At 33.5% G+C, this 22,348-nt stretch overlaps 1 protein-coding gene and 1 long non-coding RNA gene across 2 annotated transcripts; both read right to left on the bottom strand.

The window, feature by feature from the left end:
• Window positions 1-7,777: 7,777 nt before the first annotated feature.
• On the bottom strand, window positions 7,778-9,084 carry LOC148852080 (uncharacterized). The gene is made up of 3 exons (XR_016098829.1): window positions 8,813-9,084; window positions 8,480-8,573; window positions 7,778-8,242 (listed from the first exon to the last, which is right to left on the bottom strand). It is a non-coding gene; the product is annotated as an uncharacterized LOC148852080 (long non-coding RNA).
• A 2,835-nt stretch (window positions 9,085-11,919) lies between these two features.
• On the bottom strand, window positions 11,920-12,780 carry LOC148852079 (17.1 kDa class II heat shock protein-like). The gene has a single exon (XM_088943400.1). It carries the CDS (start codon window positions 12,665-12,667, stop codon window positions 12,212-12,214), a length of 456 nt encoding a protein of 151 aa, XP_088799526.1. The 5' UTR covers window positions 12,668-12,780; the 3' UTR covers window positions 11,920-12,211.
• Window positions 12,781-22,348: the final 9,568 nt, after the last annotated feature.

Below are 22,348 nucleotides of genomic sequence, written 5' to 3'. Positions count from 1 at the left end.
TAACTATATTATATTTTTCCTATTGTTGCTACCACTTTCTATCTCTTCCACCACTGGTCCAATGCCATTATCCATGCCAAGTAAAATAATCTACCAAATAAACATAAGACCTGGACCTTCATAATGACTTGCTAAGATTGGTCAATCAATCTCCACCATTCAAATGATTTATCAAGATTTCATTTATTACCACATTTTCTAACTATATTATATTTTTCCTATTGTTGCTACCACTTTCCATCTCTTCCACCACTGGTTCACTGCCATTATGCACGACTATTCTCTCTCTACATCAGGACTTTCATAATTATTTTTTCCATCATATCATACCCAAATCAATTTAAGGTGTGTTTGGTTTTTAGTCCAAATCAGAATTCTAATTTATTGGAATTGGAATTGGAATGATTTATTCTTTCTCACATGTTTGGTTAGACAGGAATTAAAATCAGAATTGCAATTGGCTGAAATGTACTTTTATCCTCAAAGAGAGGGGGGAAGGAATGAGAATGGGATTCCAATTATATTCAATCAAATGGTAATTAGTATTCGTTCCTGATGAGAGGTGATCGGGGCCGACCTAGTAAACAACGGACACGTGGATGCGACCTGATGACTGGATAAGTGACTCAGTATTTCCTGCCAAGGTGACATGTAGTGGACTTTTAGAAGCATGCTACCCGTCTTCGAGCTCTTCGAGATCACACCACATGACTGTAAGCCTTATCCTCATCTCACCTGGATTGGATGGACTCGATAAGCCCTATCAGCTAGCACGATATCTACCTCCTGGTGCGGAGTGAACTCCTAATAGTACGAGCCGAGGATCTCTGAGGTAGTTTCATGAGACCCACGACAACTCTCTTATATAAGGGCACCAACCTCTATGACCTAGGTACGTGCGATTTACTGCTTACTAGCATTCTTTCATTCAAGAATTACTAGAATTCTTTCCTACCGAGGTGACACGTAGTGGACTTCTAGAAGCATGCTACCTGTCTCTAAGCTCTTCGAAATCACACCACATGACTGTAGGCCTTATCTTCATCCTGCCTGGATCGGATGGACTCGATAAGCCCTATCAGCTAGCACGATATCCACCTCCTGGTGTGAAGCAAACTCCTAATAGTACGAGTTGAGGATCTCGGAGGTAGTTTCGTGAGACCCACGACAGCTCTCTTATATAAGGGCACCAACCCCTATGACTCAGGTATGCGCGATTTACTACTTACTAGCATTCTTTCATTAAAAATTTACTATCTTACATAATCAAATACTAACTTAAGCATCGGAACGACCATGTCGGATGAACCACCCTAGGTTCTCTAAGCTTTCCTGTCTTATAGTTCGACCGACCAACTAAACAACCGATGCCTGAACTACCATCCAACTAGGAACAACCAAATCGCACACGATCAATTCCCATTTAAAAAGGCCCTCATTTTCAATTAATTATTCCCCTTTTCCATCAGCTTTTTATTTTGATTTATCACTCCATTCCAAATATTTTCCTCTACCACATCATCACCACTAGTAAGTTTTCACCCTTGTATCTTTTGACTTATTCAATTAAAATATGACACCGTTTTTGGATTTTGAGGGGGTGGGGGTATTGGTCCATTGGATTGTGGTTTCCATTGAACAACGAGCCCATGTTCTTATGTCAGAAACACAAATGGGACCCATGAAAATTTGACTTTCCCCGGTATCAACTTGCGAGGTAGAGAGTAAACGAAATAAAATTTAAATGGCCAAAAATGCCCCCATAAGATACATTTATCAGGATAAACTAAACAAAAAAGAAAATGGATAAGTGCACTTACATGAGAAAGTAGGTTGCTGAAAAAATGAACAAGGCCTTACATTGGGTAATGATCTTATTAATATTGTATAGCTTAAGTCTAGTGTGACATATAGGGAATTCGTGTAATTTACTAACATGTGGGTCTTGACCTGCTCCACATTATTTTTTTGGGTAAATTGTTAAAGCCTCTCTTGATGTTTCTGATCATTGCTGAAATTTCCCTTAAATTTTGGTAATTGCAATTATCTCCCCTGAACTTTTTAATAGGTTGCAACTTCCAAGTAGATCCCTTCTATTAGAATCCTCTAAGAAGAGGCATGAAAATGTCCAATTGATCATACAGTTACTATTGACCAAAGTGTTTGTTATCCAAATATTCTCTTCAGGGCAAACTCTACCCTAAAGCCTTCCAATCTGTTTTCTAAAATTGATTTATTTTTAAAATTTACCCTTCATATCAATTACTCCAAGGTAAAACTGCAACTTTAAACTCTCTTGTTTTCTTATATTTTTCATAAAATTAGTTTTTTTTTTTTTTTGTAATGTCTTAATAATAATTGCATAAGTATTTTGGACATTTAGAATAGGGGTGTACATGCAATAATGTTAGAAAATACAAGAAAAGTGATTATAATTATCAAAAGGGAAGTTTCAACAATTTACCCTTTTTCTCATTTAACTTAACAAAGTATGATAAAAAATAAAAATAAAAAATCAAGTAGGCACGACTTAACTAAATCAATGGAGACAGAGTGAATCATGCATGAGGATAGTACTAAAGCTGTACTTGCATATTTTACATTTTTTAAGTGCAGCGTATGGTCTCCACTCTCCACTTTTGATGGCAGAAATCCAATTTCTTGAATCACTGTTCTTTTTAATAGTAGTTACTCACGGTATATTTTCCCTTTCAAATATTAGTCGGCCTGATTGATGGATCCCTTGTCAATGAATGTGACCTTAATTGCCACAACTTGTACAATAAGAAACTGTCCAACACTTCCATGTGCAATTGAAATCGGGATTTTCTCGGAATGCTCTTACACCCATCTCAGAGCAGTTGAGTTAATCACATCAGCGCCCCACAATAATCCACAGCACATCGGTGCGGGGCATTGTGGGGAGCAGATGTAAACTCACAGTAGTGGTGCATTAGACTCAGCTCAAAAATAGTGCAAATATATATATATATATATATATATATATATTATTGGACGGTCCTTATCATCATGTTTCTCCTTTTAGAGAAGTTATTTATCTATTCTTTGCACTTCTTATATTTTTTTATTTTCTTTTGTTTTAAAAATATAAAATAATAATAATTGCTTATCTTGATTAGATTATTAAAACTGCACATTATTAGAGAGAGGCCTCTTATTTTAATGCATATTATTATTATAATTAAAAAAGACATTTAAGAAAGAGAGAGAGAGAGAGAGAGAGAGAGAGAGAGAGAATAGTAATAATATAAAATCGAACCGGACAATGAACCGGTCAGAGGTCCGATTCCTAGGTTGAACAGTCCAATTGTTCGAACTGAATGGGTGGCCTGTTCTAACAAAAAAAATAAAAACAACCAAAACTATTGGATGGTTCAAACAGTTTGACTGCCCAGTTCAGCAGTTTGCTGACCAAATCAATAGTTTTTGGTGAAATAACGGTTCTAGGGTATTGACCGGTTTTCGATTTTTCTACTCCTGTCCAATTTTGAAAACCATGATATAAATCAAATAATATAAATAGGTTGAAGTTACACAATAAAAATTAATAATTTAAAATCCACTAAACTTTCACTAAAAATAAATACTAACAAAACTTAGTAAATATTAAAAATGTGTTTCAATTCCACTTGAAAATCCAACTTAATAAACGCTAATGAAAATAATAAATTTAAATATAAAATATTAGTTGATAGTTTTCATAATATTATTAGATAACTTATGAGAGAAGACATTAATAAGTGCTAATAAAATATATTATTTGATAGTTTTAAAATACCAACAATTAATTAAAAATCCAAAAATTGAGAAAAACCTAAACATAATTAAAATACTAAAAATAATTAAAAAATATTGAAAATTAATAATATTTTATATTAATAAGGGTATTTACTGAAAATAATTAAAAAGTACAAATACTAGTATTTTATTATTAAAAACTACCAATCATTATTAAAAAATATCCAAGCCAGAAATTATTGAAATATATTGAAAAATATTTGTAATTTTTATTAACTATAGAATTTATTTAGTTATTTAATTTATTTTTTCTGAAAGCAAATGCAAATTAATTTTTAGTGACTAATATGCAAAAGTAAATGATGAAAATACTGAAAATTATTGAAAAATACTCATATGTAAAAATTATTGAATAATAATTAAAAACACCAAAAATTATTTAAAATTTTGAAAATTTTGAAAAGCCTAATGCTTAATTTGAATACTAAAAATAAATAAAAATTTAAAATAATTGTATTTTATTGCATAAAATACTGAATAATGAAAAAATAATGCATTTTAATTATTGATAGTAATATAATTGACAATAATTATTTTTAAATAGTAACTAAGAGTAATTATAATTTAAGCTATAAATAGTAGAAAATTATATTTAATTACCAAAAAGTTATATTTAATTACTAGAAAATCACATTTAATTAGTTATAGCCAAGAAATTAGCAATATTTCTGAAAATATGATAATTTCCAAAAATTATTGTGTTTTAAATAAATACGATAATTTAATAATTACAATATTTTAATAGATAACAACATTTTAATAATTAATAATAAAAAGTAACAAATCATTTATAACTTAACCTAACCCGATTAGATTTATAAATTTGCAAGCTCAAGCAACTATTTTCTTTTGAGTTAAGTCTAGCTGAGATATGCACCATGCCCACACATTATCAAGCATTATCATATCCGAAGTCTAATTGGATATCAAACTTTTGGAGTCCAATGATAGCTTTAGCGGATAGGGCCCAAGCTAAACAACCCCTAATAATATTTAAATACAAAATTTTATAATAATATATATAGAAATGTTAATTTGTAAAAATTCATAATTTTATAATTAACATGAGCCTCTTTATCAATAGAAAATGTGCAAGCTCAAGCCTAAGTTCGGCCCGACCATCGGGCCTAGATCTTGAACCCGAGCCCGAAGCCCGATCTATACACAAAATGTCTTATTTTTAGTATATTTTTATAAACTAATATATTAATTTAGTTATAACTTAATAACTTAATAAACTAATTTATATTTCCTATTAGTAAATTGATATTTATTAATAATTTATGAAGCATAAGTATTTTTTCATATAACAGGCTAGGCTTATTTGAGAAAGCCTGAGCTCGAGCACACGACTCAAAAATTATGTCCAAGCCTGAAAAATAATGGGTCAGACCAGGCCGAACCGTTCGGTTACCTGTCCCATGAATATGTCTAATTGTATATATAAACAATTGTATACATAAAAAATCATATGAAATAAAAATTTAAATATCTTTTTCAATTTTTTTGAAAATGGACCTCTCATAGCTTGGCCCGGTCCGCGACCTGGCCTGGCCCAAGTCTCGACCCAATATGACCTGATTTATACATCTATTTGAACTCACCCAATACTGGGGATAGGGCGGGAAAATTCGAGGATTCCCCATCCTTAATGAAGAGTGGGATGCATTGCCACTGAACTCACCCGACATTGAGGAGTAGTTGCCTTGTCTTGAACCTTCTTGATAATGGGGATGGGGTAAAGTGTCTTGACTATGGGGCATGGACAGGGATGGGGTGCCCCACCCTAAACCCAACCCATTGCCATTCTTATATAATTGTTAATTATTAGTGAAATTAATAAAAATTTTAGCTTTTGTAATTATGTTTATTTATTCAAAGTTAATCAAAGTTTCATTTAGAAATAATAGAAATAATAACAATTATTAAAATTACTATAAATTATTAATAAAACTAAATATATTAAAAAATGTGTATTCATATCAAATTAACAATAATTATTTTCTGTAAATCAACATTAAATGAAAGTATAATTATTAAAATTTTAGATATTAACAATAACTTTGAATATTTTTAATTAATTAACAAAAAGAGTTGATTATTAATTAATAATAAATAAATTTATTAAATCTTTCATATTTTTTCATGCATCGCACGGGTCCTCGCTAATTAATTTATAAAGAAGACAGTAATTTTATGGTTAATAGCAATGAATTGTGTTAGTCAAAAAGGACTCATGCCCAGAGAGGAACACAAGGGACCGTTTTGATACTCAACAATGTTGCCAGGCTCTCGATAAGTTATTCAAAGTGGCTGAAGCAGACAAGTTTGTTTAATGAAAGGCTGACAGCCAGTTTGGGCTCTACCGGTCTTTTGTCAAACAGGATTGAATTTTCGAGGTGGGCCCCACATGGACAGTCCACAAACTATGTTCAATAAAAATTTCAGACCCAAATTGACTCAGTCTTTTATTTGATGGGCTTCCGCTTAATCTCCGTGAATGATTTATCTGGAGTGTTTGAAAGCAGTTAAGCCAGCTTAGTTGACAATAGTGTTCTATATGATTGGATCACAGAAAGCAGGGAAACAGGAGGTGAATTCCGTGTTATCTAGAACATGAAGCAATACTCATGGATACTGATTTTATTGAATGCATCATGTGATCTGAAAGAACTGTCAAATAAACGTGGAGTTGACAAGTGGGGGGCCGTTAATATGTTTGCAAATGGATCGGGTGGCACCGGTTATATTCTTAGGCCATGTTTGGGAGTGTTTAAATTAAATTAAGTGTTTATTGAATAAGTGTTTAGAAACAAGTATTTATTTATATTTTGGCATCTAATTTTTTGAAGTGTTTATTTTAAAAATTAAGCATTTATTTTATATTGGGCATTTGGTAATCTTTTTCTCTAATAAGCACTTAAATAAGTATTTGCGACTATTTTTTCCTTCATTTTCTTTCAAAATTAAAAAAAATATACCCTTTAAAAGTACTTTTATTAAAATGCTTTTAAGAGAGCACTTTTATAAAAACATATTTATAAAAGTATTTTTATGAAAGCACTTTTATAAAAACACTTCTATATAACTACTTTTACGAAAGCACTTTTAAGAAAGGGCAATCTGGCTATGATATGAAAAACCATATCATATCTAAAACTTGTACTGCTGCGACGTATACAGCAGTTACAGGGTTTATTTAAAACTGGTAATTGGTTTTTTATTGGGGTAATAGGCAATTTTTGAAGTTTAATATCAATAAAAGTAATATATCTAAAAAAATTTCAAAAATAGGTTAACTTTCTAAAAATAATATTAATAAAGGGCAAAAACGTTGTTCATCTTCTTCTTCTTGCTATTTGTTCACCAGAGCCGCCATCCGCCACCACCCGCCACCGCCTTCCGCCGTCTCCAATCGCCGCCTCCGCCCATCTCCGCCGCTGCCTTCACCAACGTTGTCGGAGATGGGTGGAGATAGAGGTGGCAGCGGCAAGCAGAGGAATGACCAGCAGCACCACCGCTACCACCTCTGCCTCCGGCCACCTCCAGCAACGTTGCCGAAGGCGGCGGCAGGCGGCAGTGGACGGCGGTGGCGGGCGGTGGTTCTGGTGAACAAATGGCAAGAAGAAGGTGATAAACAATGTTTTTTCCCTTTATTGATATTATTTTGAAAAAGTTAACCTATTTTTGAATTTTTTTTAAATATATTACTTTTATTGATATTAAACCCAAAAAGTTGCTCTTATATGCTAAAAACCCTTTTTTATTTGGTAATTAAAATTTAAAAGAGTTTTTAACTTATCCATTAACCGAATACTCCGTTACATTCTTATCTTCTTCCAGTAATTCAAGACATAGATCGTGGGAATTAGATTCAGGACACATTAAACAATTTGTTACAGACTTCTTGACACGAGAGAACATTCTCCTGTTCTATTTCATGACAAAACTAGTTTAGCTGAGACAATTAATAAGGTGATGCAAAGCCTTAGATCCTTGAAGGAACTATTGTTAATTCCCATCTTTTGTTATCTCCTTCCCAACGACATATAGATCTAAAATACAAGAATTTAGACCCAGACTAGAATTTAGTAATGGTCATGCTCTTGCAAATAATACAGATGTATTTCTCTTGTATCCTCCAAGAGCACTTGTCTAACAAACAAGAGCCCAGTAAGAAAAACGAAAAAAAAATCTCAAAACCAGTTCTTTGAATCATTGAACTACCAGGAGGAGAGAGAGAGAGAGAGAGGGAGAATCAGTAACACTACAGAACATGATACCCAGTCAAATGGATATTTGCAACATGCATTTTTCTTCGCCCCTATCCAGATCCCTTTTCAGACACAATGCGTTCAGATCATCACCTAATGACGTTTTAGGAGAACCAGGCATCAGGATCTTCCTCCCAACCAAACGAATGCTATTCTATCAGAAAATTCCCATTAATCAGCAAACTCAGACTTGCAATGCAACCAATGAAGATAAAGATATCCCATATGCTTGGAACTTGAAATGAAGATCCAAATCACGCAGGAATGAAAGAATGATGAACATATATAAATTGGTAGAGAAATAAAACCAAACAGGACAAATCCATCAAAGTAAAAGATCTGCAAGAGCAAAATTAAGAAAAGAAAGGAAGAGAGACAATGCTTACCATCAAATTTGATAGGGTGAGAGAGCAAGAGGATGAGGATCACTTGAAGAATTACAAGGGTGTGGAGGTGACAACGAAGAGGAACCATGATGAGCTGAAGATATTAGGGAGAATGACGGTCAGTACTTTTCTATAAGTTAACGTCTTTCTTAAAATGAATTTCTTTTTTCAAATGTGATTTTAATTGTTATTTTTGAAACTGGTTACTTGCCATAACCCATATTCACGAAAACAGAAAGTCGAAAGTTGATTGGGCCATCTTATCGGATATGATATGGAAAAGTTACTTTTTCCATATCATAGATTTTCAACCTTTTTAACACCACAAATTACCTCAGTATTAATTCTCTCTTCTTTATGCATTATTCTAAAGCGAGCCAATAAAATGATGAAGCCAAAAGCTGTAGAGCTAGCCAATTAAATGTAGTGGAAAAATTAGTTTTCCAACCAAAGAAAGAGAAATTTCTGAGTTAAAATGAGCTCCCCACAAGATAATTTCCCACAATGTCCTACAACACATCTTCATTGTGTATTGAGGATATCTCTCATCGATGCTTCATCATTTATGATATTATCATCAAGAGATATTTCCAATACACGGTGGAGAGTGCTGTGGGATGTTGTGGGAAACTATCTTATCGTGGCTTATATAAAATTCTAGGAAACTATCTTGAGGAAGTATACATTATACGAGCACCACATGTATTTTGGGAACCTGTCCTATTCAGTTGGCAGGTGCATGCACGCTGTAATTCAAACCGTTCAAATCAGTGCTTCTTGTTTTCTTTTTCGTATATCTGTTTTTTGTTTTTTTCTTTTGTTTTATAATTTTAAAATTGAATAAAATAATTCTAATGATCAATTACCTTTAAGACTTTTAATACTCATTATACATCATTAACCCTTTTCTTTTTCTCTCTCCTCTTTTCCATTAATTCTTTTAACCCTCCTCATTAACGAAGCAAGTCACTAATCAAGTCAAAGGTAATTGGTCACTTTGAATTATTTTGTTCAAGTTTAAAATTAAAATATAAAAGAGACATGCTGGCTTGGCACATTCCCTTTGAACCCCTATTAAACTACACGTGACGTGACCATCTGTCAAGGTGTTCTTCTGAAAAAATCTTCATCCAAAAGTTATTAAATCGCCCAATCACTATGTTGAAAAACTGAAAGTTAACTGCATCTTTTTGTACGTTGATTGATGGTCCGTTAACAGTTGGTACTAGATTGTCGCATTTTGAAAGTTCAACTACTGGATTGTCATTTTTAAAGTTCTGGGACCAAATTAGCACTAGACTTGGGAGGCCACCGTCGCAATCAGTGATGCCACCACCATCAAAGCACTCTTTTCCCTTCCCAGCCAATCCCTATGCGTCTTATTCTCATCCTTCTGCTTGGAACTGCTTCCCTGCTTTTCCTGTGTAGGTGTCACCCTCGATATTCCCACTTTATCCGGAAGCCAATTACATTCTGTGGAAGGAATACTCTTTCCTCTCAAACCTCCGGCTTCTCGAAGTAACTCTCCAATCTACATGTCTTTTGCATCTCTCTGACTTTGTACCAGAACATCTAAGCCAGTAAATCCATTGGCGTCCATGGTGTTTACTTTTATTCCATTGGTGTTTAGCAGAAAATTGATAGTCTGCAAAGAAATAACTCACATTAAACAAAATCTCTGATATATGGAGTCAAATAGATATTTGATAGTTTTAGAATTCAGAATTAATAACAACATGATGAAATAGAGAAAAGAAAAGTTCATCAATACTAAATACTTCTTAATTTAATTATTATTATACTTTCAGATGTCGACTTTTGAGAGCAAAGCATTTCGGTTCATAATTTCGTATTCAGGGGCCCTTAATTAAAGGGTGATCCAAGAAACCTCATATAAATACGTAGTCGTGGGAGGTAACTCAATCTGCTTATTCGCCACGGCCAGATGAAGGATGGTGTTGCCGTCATGATCTTTCCTGTTCAGAAACTCGTCTCTGTATTGGCTCCTCACGCTTCAGCAACAGCTTAAGCGCGTCAAAACGATCGTGTTTCACACAGAGATGTAGAACGGTCTCTCCGCGATCCGTCAGGACTTGACTGGCCTCGGGTTTGGCCCCGATTAAGTCGTCGAGGACTACAAACTCGGCCTTTCATGGCTGCAAGATGAAGAGGGGTTCTGCCATCTTGATCGGTGGAGAGGCATGTGTCGGGATCGACCGATAACAAAACTCTTACCAGTTGGAGGTGCCCTTTTGCGGATGCCAGGTGAAAGGGTGAATGCCCTTCGGAGTCGATTTCCCGGGCGAGTTCGGGCTTTCGACGCACAACTTCCTTGGCAAAATCGACGTGGCCGAGCCGCCGAGCGTTGCGGCCACGTGCAGAGGTGTCTCCGGGGGGCAGTCGATGATGACTCGATCGAGAAGGAGCGGATCTTCTTGCAACAATTCCTTTAGTGATTCGGCGCTGCCTTTCAGAGAGTCCTCATGAAGCCTGCTCTCCTCCATTCCCTTCATCTCTCTCTCTCTCTAGCTGCCCATCATGTCATGGTTTTGTGCTCAATTTTCTTGAAGAAGAGTCAACTCAAAAGATTTTTGAACAAAACAATAAAACATCCTTCACTGTTGAGTTGACGCGGAGGGATTTAACGCTCAAATTCTTCGGTAGAGATAAGATCAAAATGTTAAATTAAGGGTCTAAAGGCTGATGACGACTGGTCACTTGCTGCGTCTGTCAAATTATTCAATATTTGAACGCTTGTTTTTAGCTTCTTTCCTTCTTCGTATACATTTCATTCATTGGTCAAATGTGGATCATGGAAGGCTTCTTTATTGCGCTATTTGTCAGGAAGAATGTGATAAATGGTAATCAAGAAAAGCAGAAGCATAAGAAACCTTCAAAAACTACCAGAACTAAAATCCCGTTCAAGAATGGATCATGAACCTTCCTTCACCAACGCAGAGGCTGAAGAAACTCCTTGCGTCCGAGAAAGAACGTTAAAAACAAGAAGAGAACTTCGACACACCCTTACTTTTCACTAGGATGTCTCAAATCATGTTGTATCCTCCTGTTACTGGGTGGAGTAGAATGCACAAACTACTCATTTTGTACGCAGACGGATTCATATCAAATGATTTATAACGCCACCTGACCTTTGAGGAAGTCTTTTGTTACGTCGAATCAATAGAATTTTCACTGTGAAGAAACTCATCGTATGGTTTGTATTAAGAAAATCTATCTCGTCTGCATTCCCAGTTTCCTAGTTTTGTGCTACAAGGAACGATCAAAATGAGTTCAAATCTTGACGTGCGGGTGCTACATTTCAATCGACACAGCCTTTGGTCAGCTGGCACTCGCCAACAATCAACATTTGCTGTAATTTTTCCGTTTCTCAGGCAATCAAATTAGGGAAAAACAGAAATAGAAGACGACTGGACTTATCATTTGTAGAGATTGCCGAAAAAGCAAAAGGACTTCTCATTAGTAGATATATAAATCTTGATACAGATCTATCAAAAAAAAACCGTAAATCTTTATATGGCATACGCATAGACGACCACTACAGGGCTATGGGTGTCATCGTCTGGGTCGCAATCCGGTGACGACCATATATATCCAACCCAATTTAGTAAGAACGAAACAGCCATGAAAACACTGAAGCAAATACTAAATCCCACGACCTCGGCCAACATTACTCTTATACGATGAAACTACGACTTCCTTCAATTTGCTCACCTAGGCGATTTTAACTTCGATGGTCTTGGGCTTCTTTGGCTCCGGCGGAGGCAGCTTGTTAACGGTGACAGTGAGCACGCCGTCCTGACAGACGGCAGAAATGGCATCTGTGTTGGCATTTTCTGGTAATACGAACTTCCTCATGAATTTGCCAACCCTCCTCTCCATCCTGACATACTTGACCCCTTCTTTCTCCTCTTCCCTCTTGCGTTCTCCGCTGATGAGGAGCACATTGCCATCCTCCACCTGGACCTTGATGTCTCCGGATTTAAGCCCAGGCATGTCGACGATGAACGCATAGGAGTTGGGGTATTCCTTTACATCTGCCTGAGTCGAAGCCATGGCCTTGGCGTCGCGAACATAGGTCCTCGTCGGAGCGTTGAACGACTTGTCAGCCTCCTCAGACACGTCGAGCATGTGCTGCAGAGTCGAAAACAGAGGGCTGTCGAAACCCATTTCCTTTGCTTCTACTTTCTTGACGGGAGAATTTATCAGAAACTGGAAGGTATTTAGAGGTAGCTTTCGTCTAACTTTTCTGCGATGTGTTGCAGTGTGATAGAAAGAGGGAGGTATGTTAATTTATAGGAGGAGACGAGAAGAGAGGGTGAGCGGAACGAGAAGTTTCTGGAGGGAGTAATGCTGTGTTTCTGGATGAAAATGGAAGTTTCGGGAGGGAGTAACGCTTGGCTTCAAGAAGTTTCTGGAGGGAGTAATGCTGTGTTTCTGGATAAAAATGGAAGTTTCCGGAGGGGTAACGCTTGGCTTCAAGAAGTTTCTGACTGTTGCCTCTTCGTAAGCATAGAAGGTTCTAACAGTTTCGCTCTGTTTCTTTAGTAATTGTCTTTGTCGTTAAGAATATCTTGTAAAGGCAATGTGCCAAACTGGTTTCTTCTTCACATTGGTCTTTTATCTCGTTTTTTATTTTTTTTAAATATTAGCCGGGACCCGTGCGATGTACGGGAAAATAAAAAAGATTTAATAATTTTATTTTTTATTTAATATTGATTTATAAAAAATAATTATTGTTAATTGAATATGAACAAGTATTTTTTAATAAATTTAGTTTTATTAATAATAGTAATTTTAATATTTTTATTTTTTATTATTTTTAAATGAAATTTTAATTAATTTTAAATAAATAAATATAATTATAAAAGCTAATATTTTTATTAACTCCACTAATAATTAATAATTATATAGGAATGACAATGGGATGGATTAAGGCAGGGCACCCCATCCCTTTCCTTGCCCCATAGTCAAGACACTCTATCCCTTCCCTGCCCCGTCCCCAGTGTCACACGGGTTCAAAGCAAGTTAACCACTCCTCAATGTCGGGCGAGTTTAAGGGCAAGGCACCCCATTCCTCATCAAAGATGAAAAATCCTCCAATTTAGGTAACCACTCCTCAATGTTGGGTAAGTTCAGGGGCAAGGCACCCCACTTCTCATCAAGGATGAAGAATCCTCGAATTTCCCTGCCTTGTCCCCAGTATTGGACAAGTTCAAGTAGAGGTGTAAATTAGGTCGTGCTGGGTTGGCATGACACAACCCACATGTGGCCCGTACAAAGTGCAAGTTGTGTCGTGTTGGTCCACGAGGCGTCTTGGGCTATGCCTCCCTTTAGGATAATTTGGGGGTCAATTTGGCACGGCCCAAGGCTCGATCCCGCACGAGCCCATGTTGTGTCATGGGTTGGCCTTGTCCATGGGCCGGGCCTTGGTCCAGGCCATGGTGCAGACCAAGCCAAGCTCAAGACAAGGCACCCACTCCTCGTCCAAGGTTTTTAAATTTGGACCAAATAGGGAACTGCTCTAGGGTTTGGCTGTTCAGTCCAAATGGATGACCTGCTCTGATAAAAAGATAGTAATAATAGAAAAACAAAAAATGGCCAAAAACTATTGTTTGGGTTGACGGTTCAACTGCCAAAATCAGGGGTTTGCTAACCAAATAAATGATTTTTGGACAAAAAGCGGTTTTGAGGTGAAACGGTGTTCGGTTCCCAATTTTTCCAGTCTAACCATCTAGTTTGATCTATTTTTGAAAACACTGTCCCCGTCAACCCAATATTCAATTTGATGATAGAAATGATCAAAATGATATATTGAGAATCAACCACATGATAAATTTCTAAAAGTACACTAAATTGTCTTTAACATTCATAAATGTAATTTTATGAAAATTTTGGAAAATTTATTGTACTTGTGTAATTTTTAAAATTTATTTAAATTGCTATTAAATAATTTATTTTCTTTTTAAATGGTTTACTTACATAATTATACTAATTTATCTTATAATTCTAATATAAACTAACCAATAATTTCCTTTTTCCAATATTATACTAATTCATTTAATTATTTGTGTAATTATTTGTTCAAATTATAGTTTTCCATTTCCCATAGTCATTTATCTTTAATAATTTTCAATAATTTGCATTGAAAATTACATAATTGTTTAATGGATTTCCAAAATCTCAAATGTAATAAAATTTCCTAAAATTTCCAAAATATTCTAATAATTTTCAATAATTATTTAATGCATTTTAACTAAACTTTCAAATACTTTATATCTTTTAATTTCAAAAATGTTATTTTACGAAAATGTAGTTTTATGAACATTTTTGAAATTTTTATTACATTTGTGTAACTATGGGGATTTATTGAAAAATTTTTAAATTGTTTATTAAATATATATTTTTATTTGGTAGTTTACTAATAAAATTACACTAATTTATCTTTTATTTTTAAATGTAAATTAATTAATAATTTCATTTTCTAACATTATAATATTTTGTTCCCCCATTTGTATTTGGTTAATAATTATAATAACAATAACTAAAATTTTATACTTTTTGATAATTGTTAAATATAATTCTCAATTTTATAGAAATTAGTTAAAGAGTTTTCAATTTCTATAAAAATGTTGTTAATGAGTTAATTAATAACAATATTTACTAATTTTTGTTAATTTACTAATTGTACTAATAATAATATTTAATTTTTGATAATTTACTAACCGTAGTTATTAACTTTTAGAATTAACACTATTTAATATTCATTTAATATGTGTGGGATTAAATATTAACCATATTTAACTGTTTATTTATTAATATGAATATTTTTAAATGAGGGAGATTGAATATTTTTAATATGCATTTTAGGATTTGGTTAGGGAGTGAGGCAACATGATAATTTCCTATTGGTTTAAATGAGATACCTTAGGAGAAAGATTATAGGAATATTTTTAGGTAGTTAGGTGACATGGCTTAATGGGAATGGTGGGTAAGGGAGAGGAGAGAAAGCCAAAGATAATACAGGGTGGGGATAATGGAGAAAGGAGAGGCATGGTGACGAGGACCCGTGCGATGCACGGACTTTGTTAAGCGAAAATTAAATAGAAATACATAAGAGGATATAATTATATTATATTTTAACTTTTTAATAAACAATCCGACCAAGCTTAACCCAAGCTTAACCCGTGCGATGCACGGACTTTGCAATTTATGAAATTTAAAGTTAATTTTTAAGTTTAAATCTTTTGAACAAACAAACTAATATGGAAATAGACCCAAATCGATACAACCCGAGTTGGTGGGTTTTCACTAATGGTCAATTGGTTTCGAATGACAAACTGCAAAATTGACCACATCGATTTGGTTGGCAAAACAACCTGCAACTAAAAACCAAACTGAACCAATCATTGAACACTCCTAATTTCAATTAAATTTGTAGTCTAATCTCTAATAAATAACAATAGTTTAATCTCCAATAATTATTAAAAATTTATAGCAAACGTACAGAATCATTGAAAATAAGTTGATAATGAAAATATAGTAGATATATAATAAAAATACAATAATTACAAAAATATAATAAATACTGAAAATGTTCTAAATTAGTCAATAAAGAGTGTAATTATTGTATTTTTATTGGTGGTAATGATACAATAAATACAGTATTGACTAATTATTGTATTGTTATAAAAATATATAATTGCTAAAAATAAATTTATAAAAAAAATACAATAAATACGATAAATTAAATTTCAAAAGTTAAATAATAGTTGTTTAATCTCCGTTAATTATTGATAATTTTCTATTAAATAACAAAATAAAAATAGATTTATAAATAATTATTTATAGCATATTTATAAAAACAATAAATAATTATTAAAAATAAAATAAATATTAATTATAGTATATATAAATATATAATGAATATATACTATTATTGTAAAATTATTACTAATAAATATAATTTTGTTGATAGTTATGTTTTATAATTATTAATTGTTATAAGTGAAATTAGTTATTTACAATATTATTTAGTTATTGAAATAGTATTCTTATTTAAATTCTTACAATATTAATTATTTATTGAATTTAATAATCCATAAAATTATAATTGTACTATTATTACATTATTCGTTATTAATTTTGTAAAATATTAAATTATTATTAATATGAATATTTTGAATTCTATTATAATTATTTTTATACTTTTAAGAAATTTTTTAAAATTTATTACATAATTTCGTTATTTTAATTATTTAAACTTTTGTCATGTTAAATATTTTGTTATTTAAATATTTAAGTAATATGTAAAATATTAAAATTTTTTCATTATTTGAGTTTTTTATTTTATTTTTATTATGTAATATTAAATATTTTGTTATATAATTTAGCTATTTTTAGTGTTTTTTATTTAAGATTTTTAGTTATTGAAATATTTAAATAATGTTTTATTTTTTAATTAGAGATAGTTTATGAGAGAATCTCTCTACTAAGTTAGAGATAATTTAAGAGATAAATAGAAGCTAGAGATAATTTAGGAGATAAATTGGAATTAGAGGCAATTTAGGACGAGGTGGGGAAAAGTAGTGCCACATGGATAAACATTAGAAAAGAAAGTCTCTCTTTCTTTACGGTTGTTAGAAATAGTTAAGTATATGTGATTTCCTTATTGGTTTAATGGATAATTATGTGGAATTAAAAAAAAATAAAAAGTTCAAAAAGAATAGAAAATTAGGAAAGGGGGTTTGAAGCAAGGTGAGGTATGGTGACATGGACATACCAATTTTAATAGATTATTAATATGAATATTATGAATTGTATTATAATTGTTTTTCTACTTTTAATATTTTTTAAATTTATTACATAATTTCGTTATTTTTAACTATTTAAAAATTTGTCATGCTTAATATTTTGTTATTTAAATATTTAAATAATAAATAAAATATTTAAAAATATTAAAAATTTGAATTTTATTTATTTTAATGTTATTATGTAATAGTTTGTTATATTATTTGGCTTTTTTTTTAATTTTTTAAGATTTTTAGTTATTGAGATATTTAAATAATGCTTTATTTTTTAATATTAAATTTTTATTATTTGAGTAACATTTAAATTGAATAATTCATAAAATTATAATTTATATTGTTACTACATAATTTCAAGATGAACTTTGTAAAAATATTGAATTATTAATAATTTGAATATTATTAAATATATTAATTTTTGTGTTTTGAATAAATACTTTAAATTTAGTATATAATTTCATTATAAAATTTAAATAGTTCTTAATTTTTTAATTGAAACTTTGTTTAGATATATATAGATAAAAAGTGGGGGAGTGGATAAATAGGAATTAGAGATAGTTTAGGAGAGAATTTCTGTAGTAAATTAGAGATAATTGAAGAAATTAATAGAAGTTAGAGATAATTTAGGAGATAAATAGGAATTAGAAGCAATTTAGATAGAAGTTAGGGAAAATGGTGCCACTTGGCTAAACATTAGAAAAGCTTTATTATTGTTAGAAATAGTTAAACATATATGGTTACTTATTGGTTTAATGGGTAATTATGTGGAATTAAAAAAATAAAAAATTCAAAAAAACAAAAAATTAAAAAGGGGCTCTTAAGCATGGAGAAGGCTGCTGACATGACAGAATCAATTATGTGAAATTTATCTTTTTTCTGCCGTTTTTTTTGAATTTTTAATTTTAGAATTGAATAGATTAGTTAATAATCAATCACTTTTAACATTTTAAACACCTCACATTAACTCAGTATTAACTCTCTCTTCTTTATGTACTATTCTAAAGCGAGAAAATGATGAAACCAAAACCTGTAGAGATGGCCAATTAAATGTAGTGGAAAATTAGTTTTTCCACGAAAGAAAGAGAGAGAAAATTTTCTGAGTTGAAATGAGCCTCCCCAATAATTTCCCACAACGTCATATAACACATCTCCGCTATACATTGTGAACATCTCCCGATGGTGTCATATAGCACATCGGTAGATATTCTCGATACAAGGCAGGAATGTGCTCTGGAATGTTTTAAAAAATTATCTTGTGAGGGTTGATCTAAAATTCTCAGAAAATATACATTGTACGGGCATTACACGTATTTTTGGAAACCTGTGCTGTACAGTTGGCAGGTGCATGCACGCTGTAATCCAATCCGTTCAAATAAATTTCGGGTTTTAATCGGATGGAGAAAATCCACAAATTCCGCTGACTCAAAGATTCCACACATGGATTCAACGCACACCTATGGAAACGAAGTTCCTCAACAACTTCTTGGTGCACTATTATTATCTAGCAGAAGCCTTAGGTGCTTCTTGTTTTCTTTCTCGTATTTATCTTTTTTGTTTTTTTTTTTAATTTTAAAATTGAATAAAATAATAATACATCATTAACCCTTTCCTTTTCTATCTCCTCTTTTTCATTAATTCTTTCAATAAATTTTTTAATCCTTATTAAATATTATTTATACGATTAATTTTCTCTCTTTTTTCTTAATTCTTTTAAAGATAAATTTTTTAAATTAGTTTTATTGTTTATAAAATTAATTAATTATATTTTTACTGTTTAACTATTTGTCTTTCACCACGTTTACTGTTTCTAACGATTGATTAGTTCTACCTTGTTGTTAATATCTATTAATATTTCATGGAAATACGTACGCACGTGATACGTCGTGACATATAATTTTTTTTAAAACTCAATTTTGTCCTTTCATCCCTCTCACTTCTTCTTCACCATCCCTCTCCCCGGTAGCAGCTACAGTGAACCATTCTCCGATTGCCGTCGGTGGTGCAACCGTTCCACTCTCCATCTTCCTTTTTTTTTTTTTTTATTAATTCTCTATTTTTTCCGCTATAGCAATCTATGCCATTCTTCGGCGTCAACCCGCGGTTTCCGTCTCTAGCAGTCCACAAGATTAAGTTAACGCGAACTTTGTCCACATCCACTGTAGAGAGAGAGATGCAATTCGTCGCTTCGTCTTGGGCATCTTCACTTTCTGCTGCTGCGTGTCTAAGCCGAATTGCGACGCATAGACCGACTGCTCGCTGCAGGGGACAGTGTGACAAATAGATCACAAGGCTGAAGGTGGAAGAGTGGGAGGTTTTCGGAAACGGCTTAACTGTAACTGTAATTCGTGTCCGTAGACGGTAGACCTTTTCCGCCGTTGCCACCACTGTCATCGTCTGTGTCCGAGTGCGCGGAGGGTCCGCCGCTGCTGTAAGTTGCAGCAGCGGTGGTGATGAAACAGGGGCGAGAGGGAGAAATAATGAAGGGAATGAAGGGGAGAGAGAGAACGATGGGGACGAAGAGAGAAAGAGAGGGAGGGAGCCCTTCGACGGCTGTGCCGAGAGGTTTTCACTTTGAAAGTTGCTACAGTGGTCACTCGACGAAATGACCACAATAGCGAAAACAGGGGCGACGATCCATGGGTTTTCACTTTGAAAAGCTGTATTCACGCCGGCAACCGTTATTTACGAGCTGTAGCTTGCTTCTTCAACTTTGCGAGCTCCTGCCTAATCAAACCACCTCTCTTGATCTTTTTCGAGCATGAACTTAAACCTGTTAAAGTCATTCAAAAAGGCTCTTCGCTTTTGCACAATCAACTACCTTCCCTAGGAGCTATTCTCCCACTTGTTCTTGAATTCGAAGATGAGTTGGAAACGCCCTTGACTCCCAAACTGCCATCCGGAATGCCCTTCGACCCATTTCAATCCGTATTACGGAGAAAAGGAGAAGAAAAGAATTTTCTAGTGGCGTAAATAGCACCAAAAACAGGGTATTGCAATCTACCATGTAGATCAGTTAGAGGGTTGCAGTAGATAGAGTTCGGAGTAGAGAGTTATAGTTATAGAGCTTCGAAGTAGAGAGTTGCAGTTGCAGAGTTTCAAAGTAGATAGAACAGGGACGGAACACTAAAAACAGGGTATTCTGAGGGAGTCGTTCTAACGCCCCTTGTCCTCACCTACTCGGCTGTAATGTCGGACTCAATACTGACCTTCCCCATCTTTGAGACACCATGGTAGACTTGGCGAGTGGACCAGGGCCTGCTCATATTTAAGTCATGCATAATATTCAAGTCAAGGGCATATGGCCTTGCACGTTCGGGGAGGAAGCTCCCAAAGATCACTACTGAAGACGACAAAGGGTATTTTAGGAACTAGAGGTGATTGGCGATCAGATCCATTGGGATACAATGTTGTTCATCAGTTGGTTTTATTTTGAAATTTGAAAAATAATAGAGGGCAAATTCGTCATTTCATTTCCTTCTGATAGCTTAATTGCACAACAGTAAGGATAGTTTAATTGCACAACAGTATAGTTTAAGAGATTTACCCTTCTTTTAACCCTCCTATTTAATCAAGCAAATCACTAACCAAGTCAAAGGTAATTGGTCATTTGAATTATTTTGTTCAATTTTAAATTTAAAATATAAAAGAGACATGCTGGCTTGGCTCATTCCCTTTGAACCCCCCTACTAGACTAGAGGTGAACATCTGTCAAGGTGTTCATATGCTAAATTCTTCAACCAAAAGTTATTAAATCGTCTTATCACCATGTTGAAAAGCTGAAGGGTAATTGCATTTTTTTGTATGTTGATTGACGGTCCATTAACAATAGGTATTGGATTGTCACGTTTTAAAAGTTCAAGTACTGGATTGTCATGTTTTATAATTCAGGAACCAAAGTGGCACTAGACCTGAAGTACAAGATACTAATTGGAAAGTTTCACTAAGTATTAACCACCAACCTCACAACACATCCCATCGTGTATTCAGAACATCTCGCCATGAATAACAACATAAAGTATGGGAGGTATTCTCGAAATGTAGCTGGGACATTATGTAAGGTCTGTGAGGAACAAATTTATGATATAGGGTATTTGCATTATACTTTTATGACATGCACAAAACCTAAGGCAAATATCCACTATCTATCTATCTATCTATCCATTGCTTCTATGTATAAGTTTAACTTGTTTTGAAAAGATTTGATGTTTGAATCAAGGGAGAATCTATGATGGAGAAAAGATATGGTATGGGAATAATTTTGAACAATCAAAGCCCACCCTTGAATTTTGATAATAACACCTGATTGGCTACCATGTTTATGGTTTCAATTGATTAGTTAGAAGTTTTTCAAATATCATATCTTTTCGGTGTCATTGTCAAACCCTTGAAATCAACCAAATAAATGAAGAGGAATGGCTACTTAGTGGTCTTGTTCTATACCCCCCCCCAATAAAAAAAAAAAAAAAAAAATCAAGGTCTTTGGGTAACAATTAGGGGTAGCCTCACTTTAGTACCTGAATTTCAATACATGCCTTTAAACTGAACTACAGAAAACTGAGTCTGGATTTTCTACTCACGGCATTCTATTGCTTTCCCTACTAAATCAATAACACGGTGACATCTGTCCCATGTTTGTTTGACATCCATCCCTTATGTAATATGTTCTCTCGTGAGTGTGGATTTCCTACTCACCACATTCTATTGCCTTTCCTACTAACTCAATGACATGGTGACATCTGTCCCATGTTTGTTTGACATCCCTCACTTATGTAATATGTTCTCTCGTAAGCCTGGATCTCCTGTCCACACAAACTCTACCCACATCTACCCACATAACATCACTATTGAATTTTAATCTCATAAAAGATTAAATCCAATGGGTTTGATTGTTCAATTACATGAGAAATTGCACTTGTACACTTGTTTAGAAAATGAACTTTTTTTTCTTACAAAACCAGTTTTGAACTTGTTTCCACATTGGAAAATTATAAATTTTGTTTTCAGTATTTTAATAGGAGTTGATTTACACTCAGAAATAGTAGAG

Source organism: Nelumbo lutea, chromosome 5, assembly GCF_056320005.1.
Source record: "Nelumbo lutea isolate HS-2025 chromosome 5, American lotus-T2T, whole genome shotgun sequence".
NCBI classification, from domain to species: Eukaryota; Viridiplantae; Streptophyta; class Magnoliopsida; order Proteales; family Nelumbonaceae; genus Nelumbo; species Nelumbo lutea.
The sequence above is the reverse complement of the archived record's forward strand: the minus strand, read 5'-3'. Positions and strand labels throughout refer to the sequence as shown.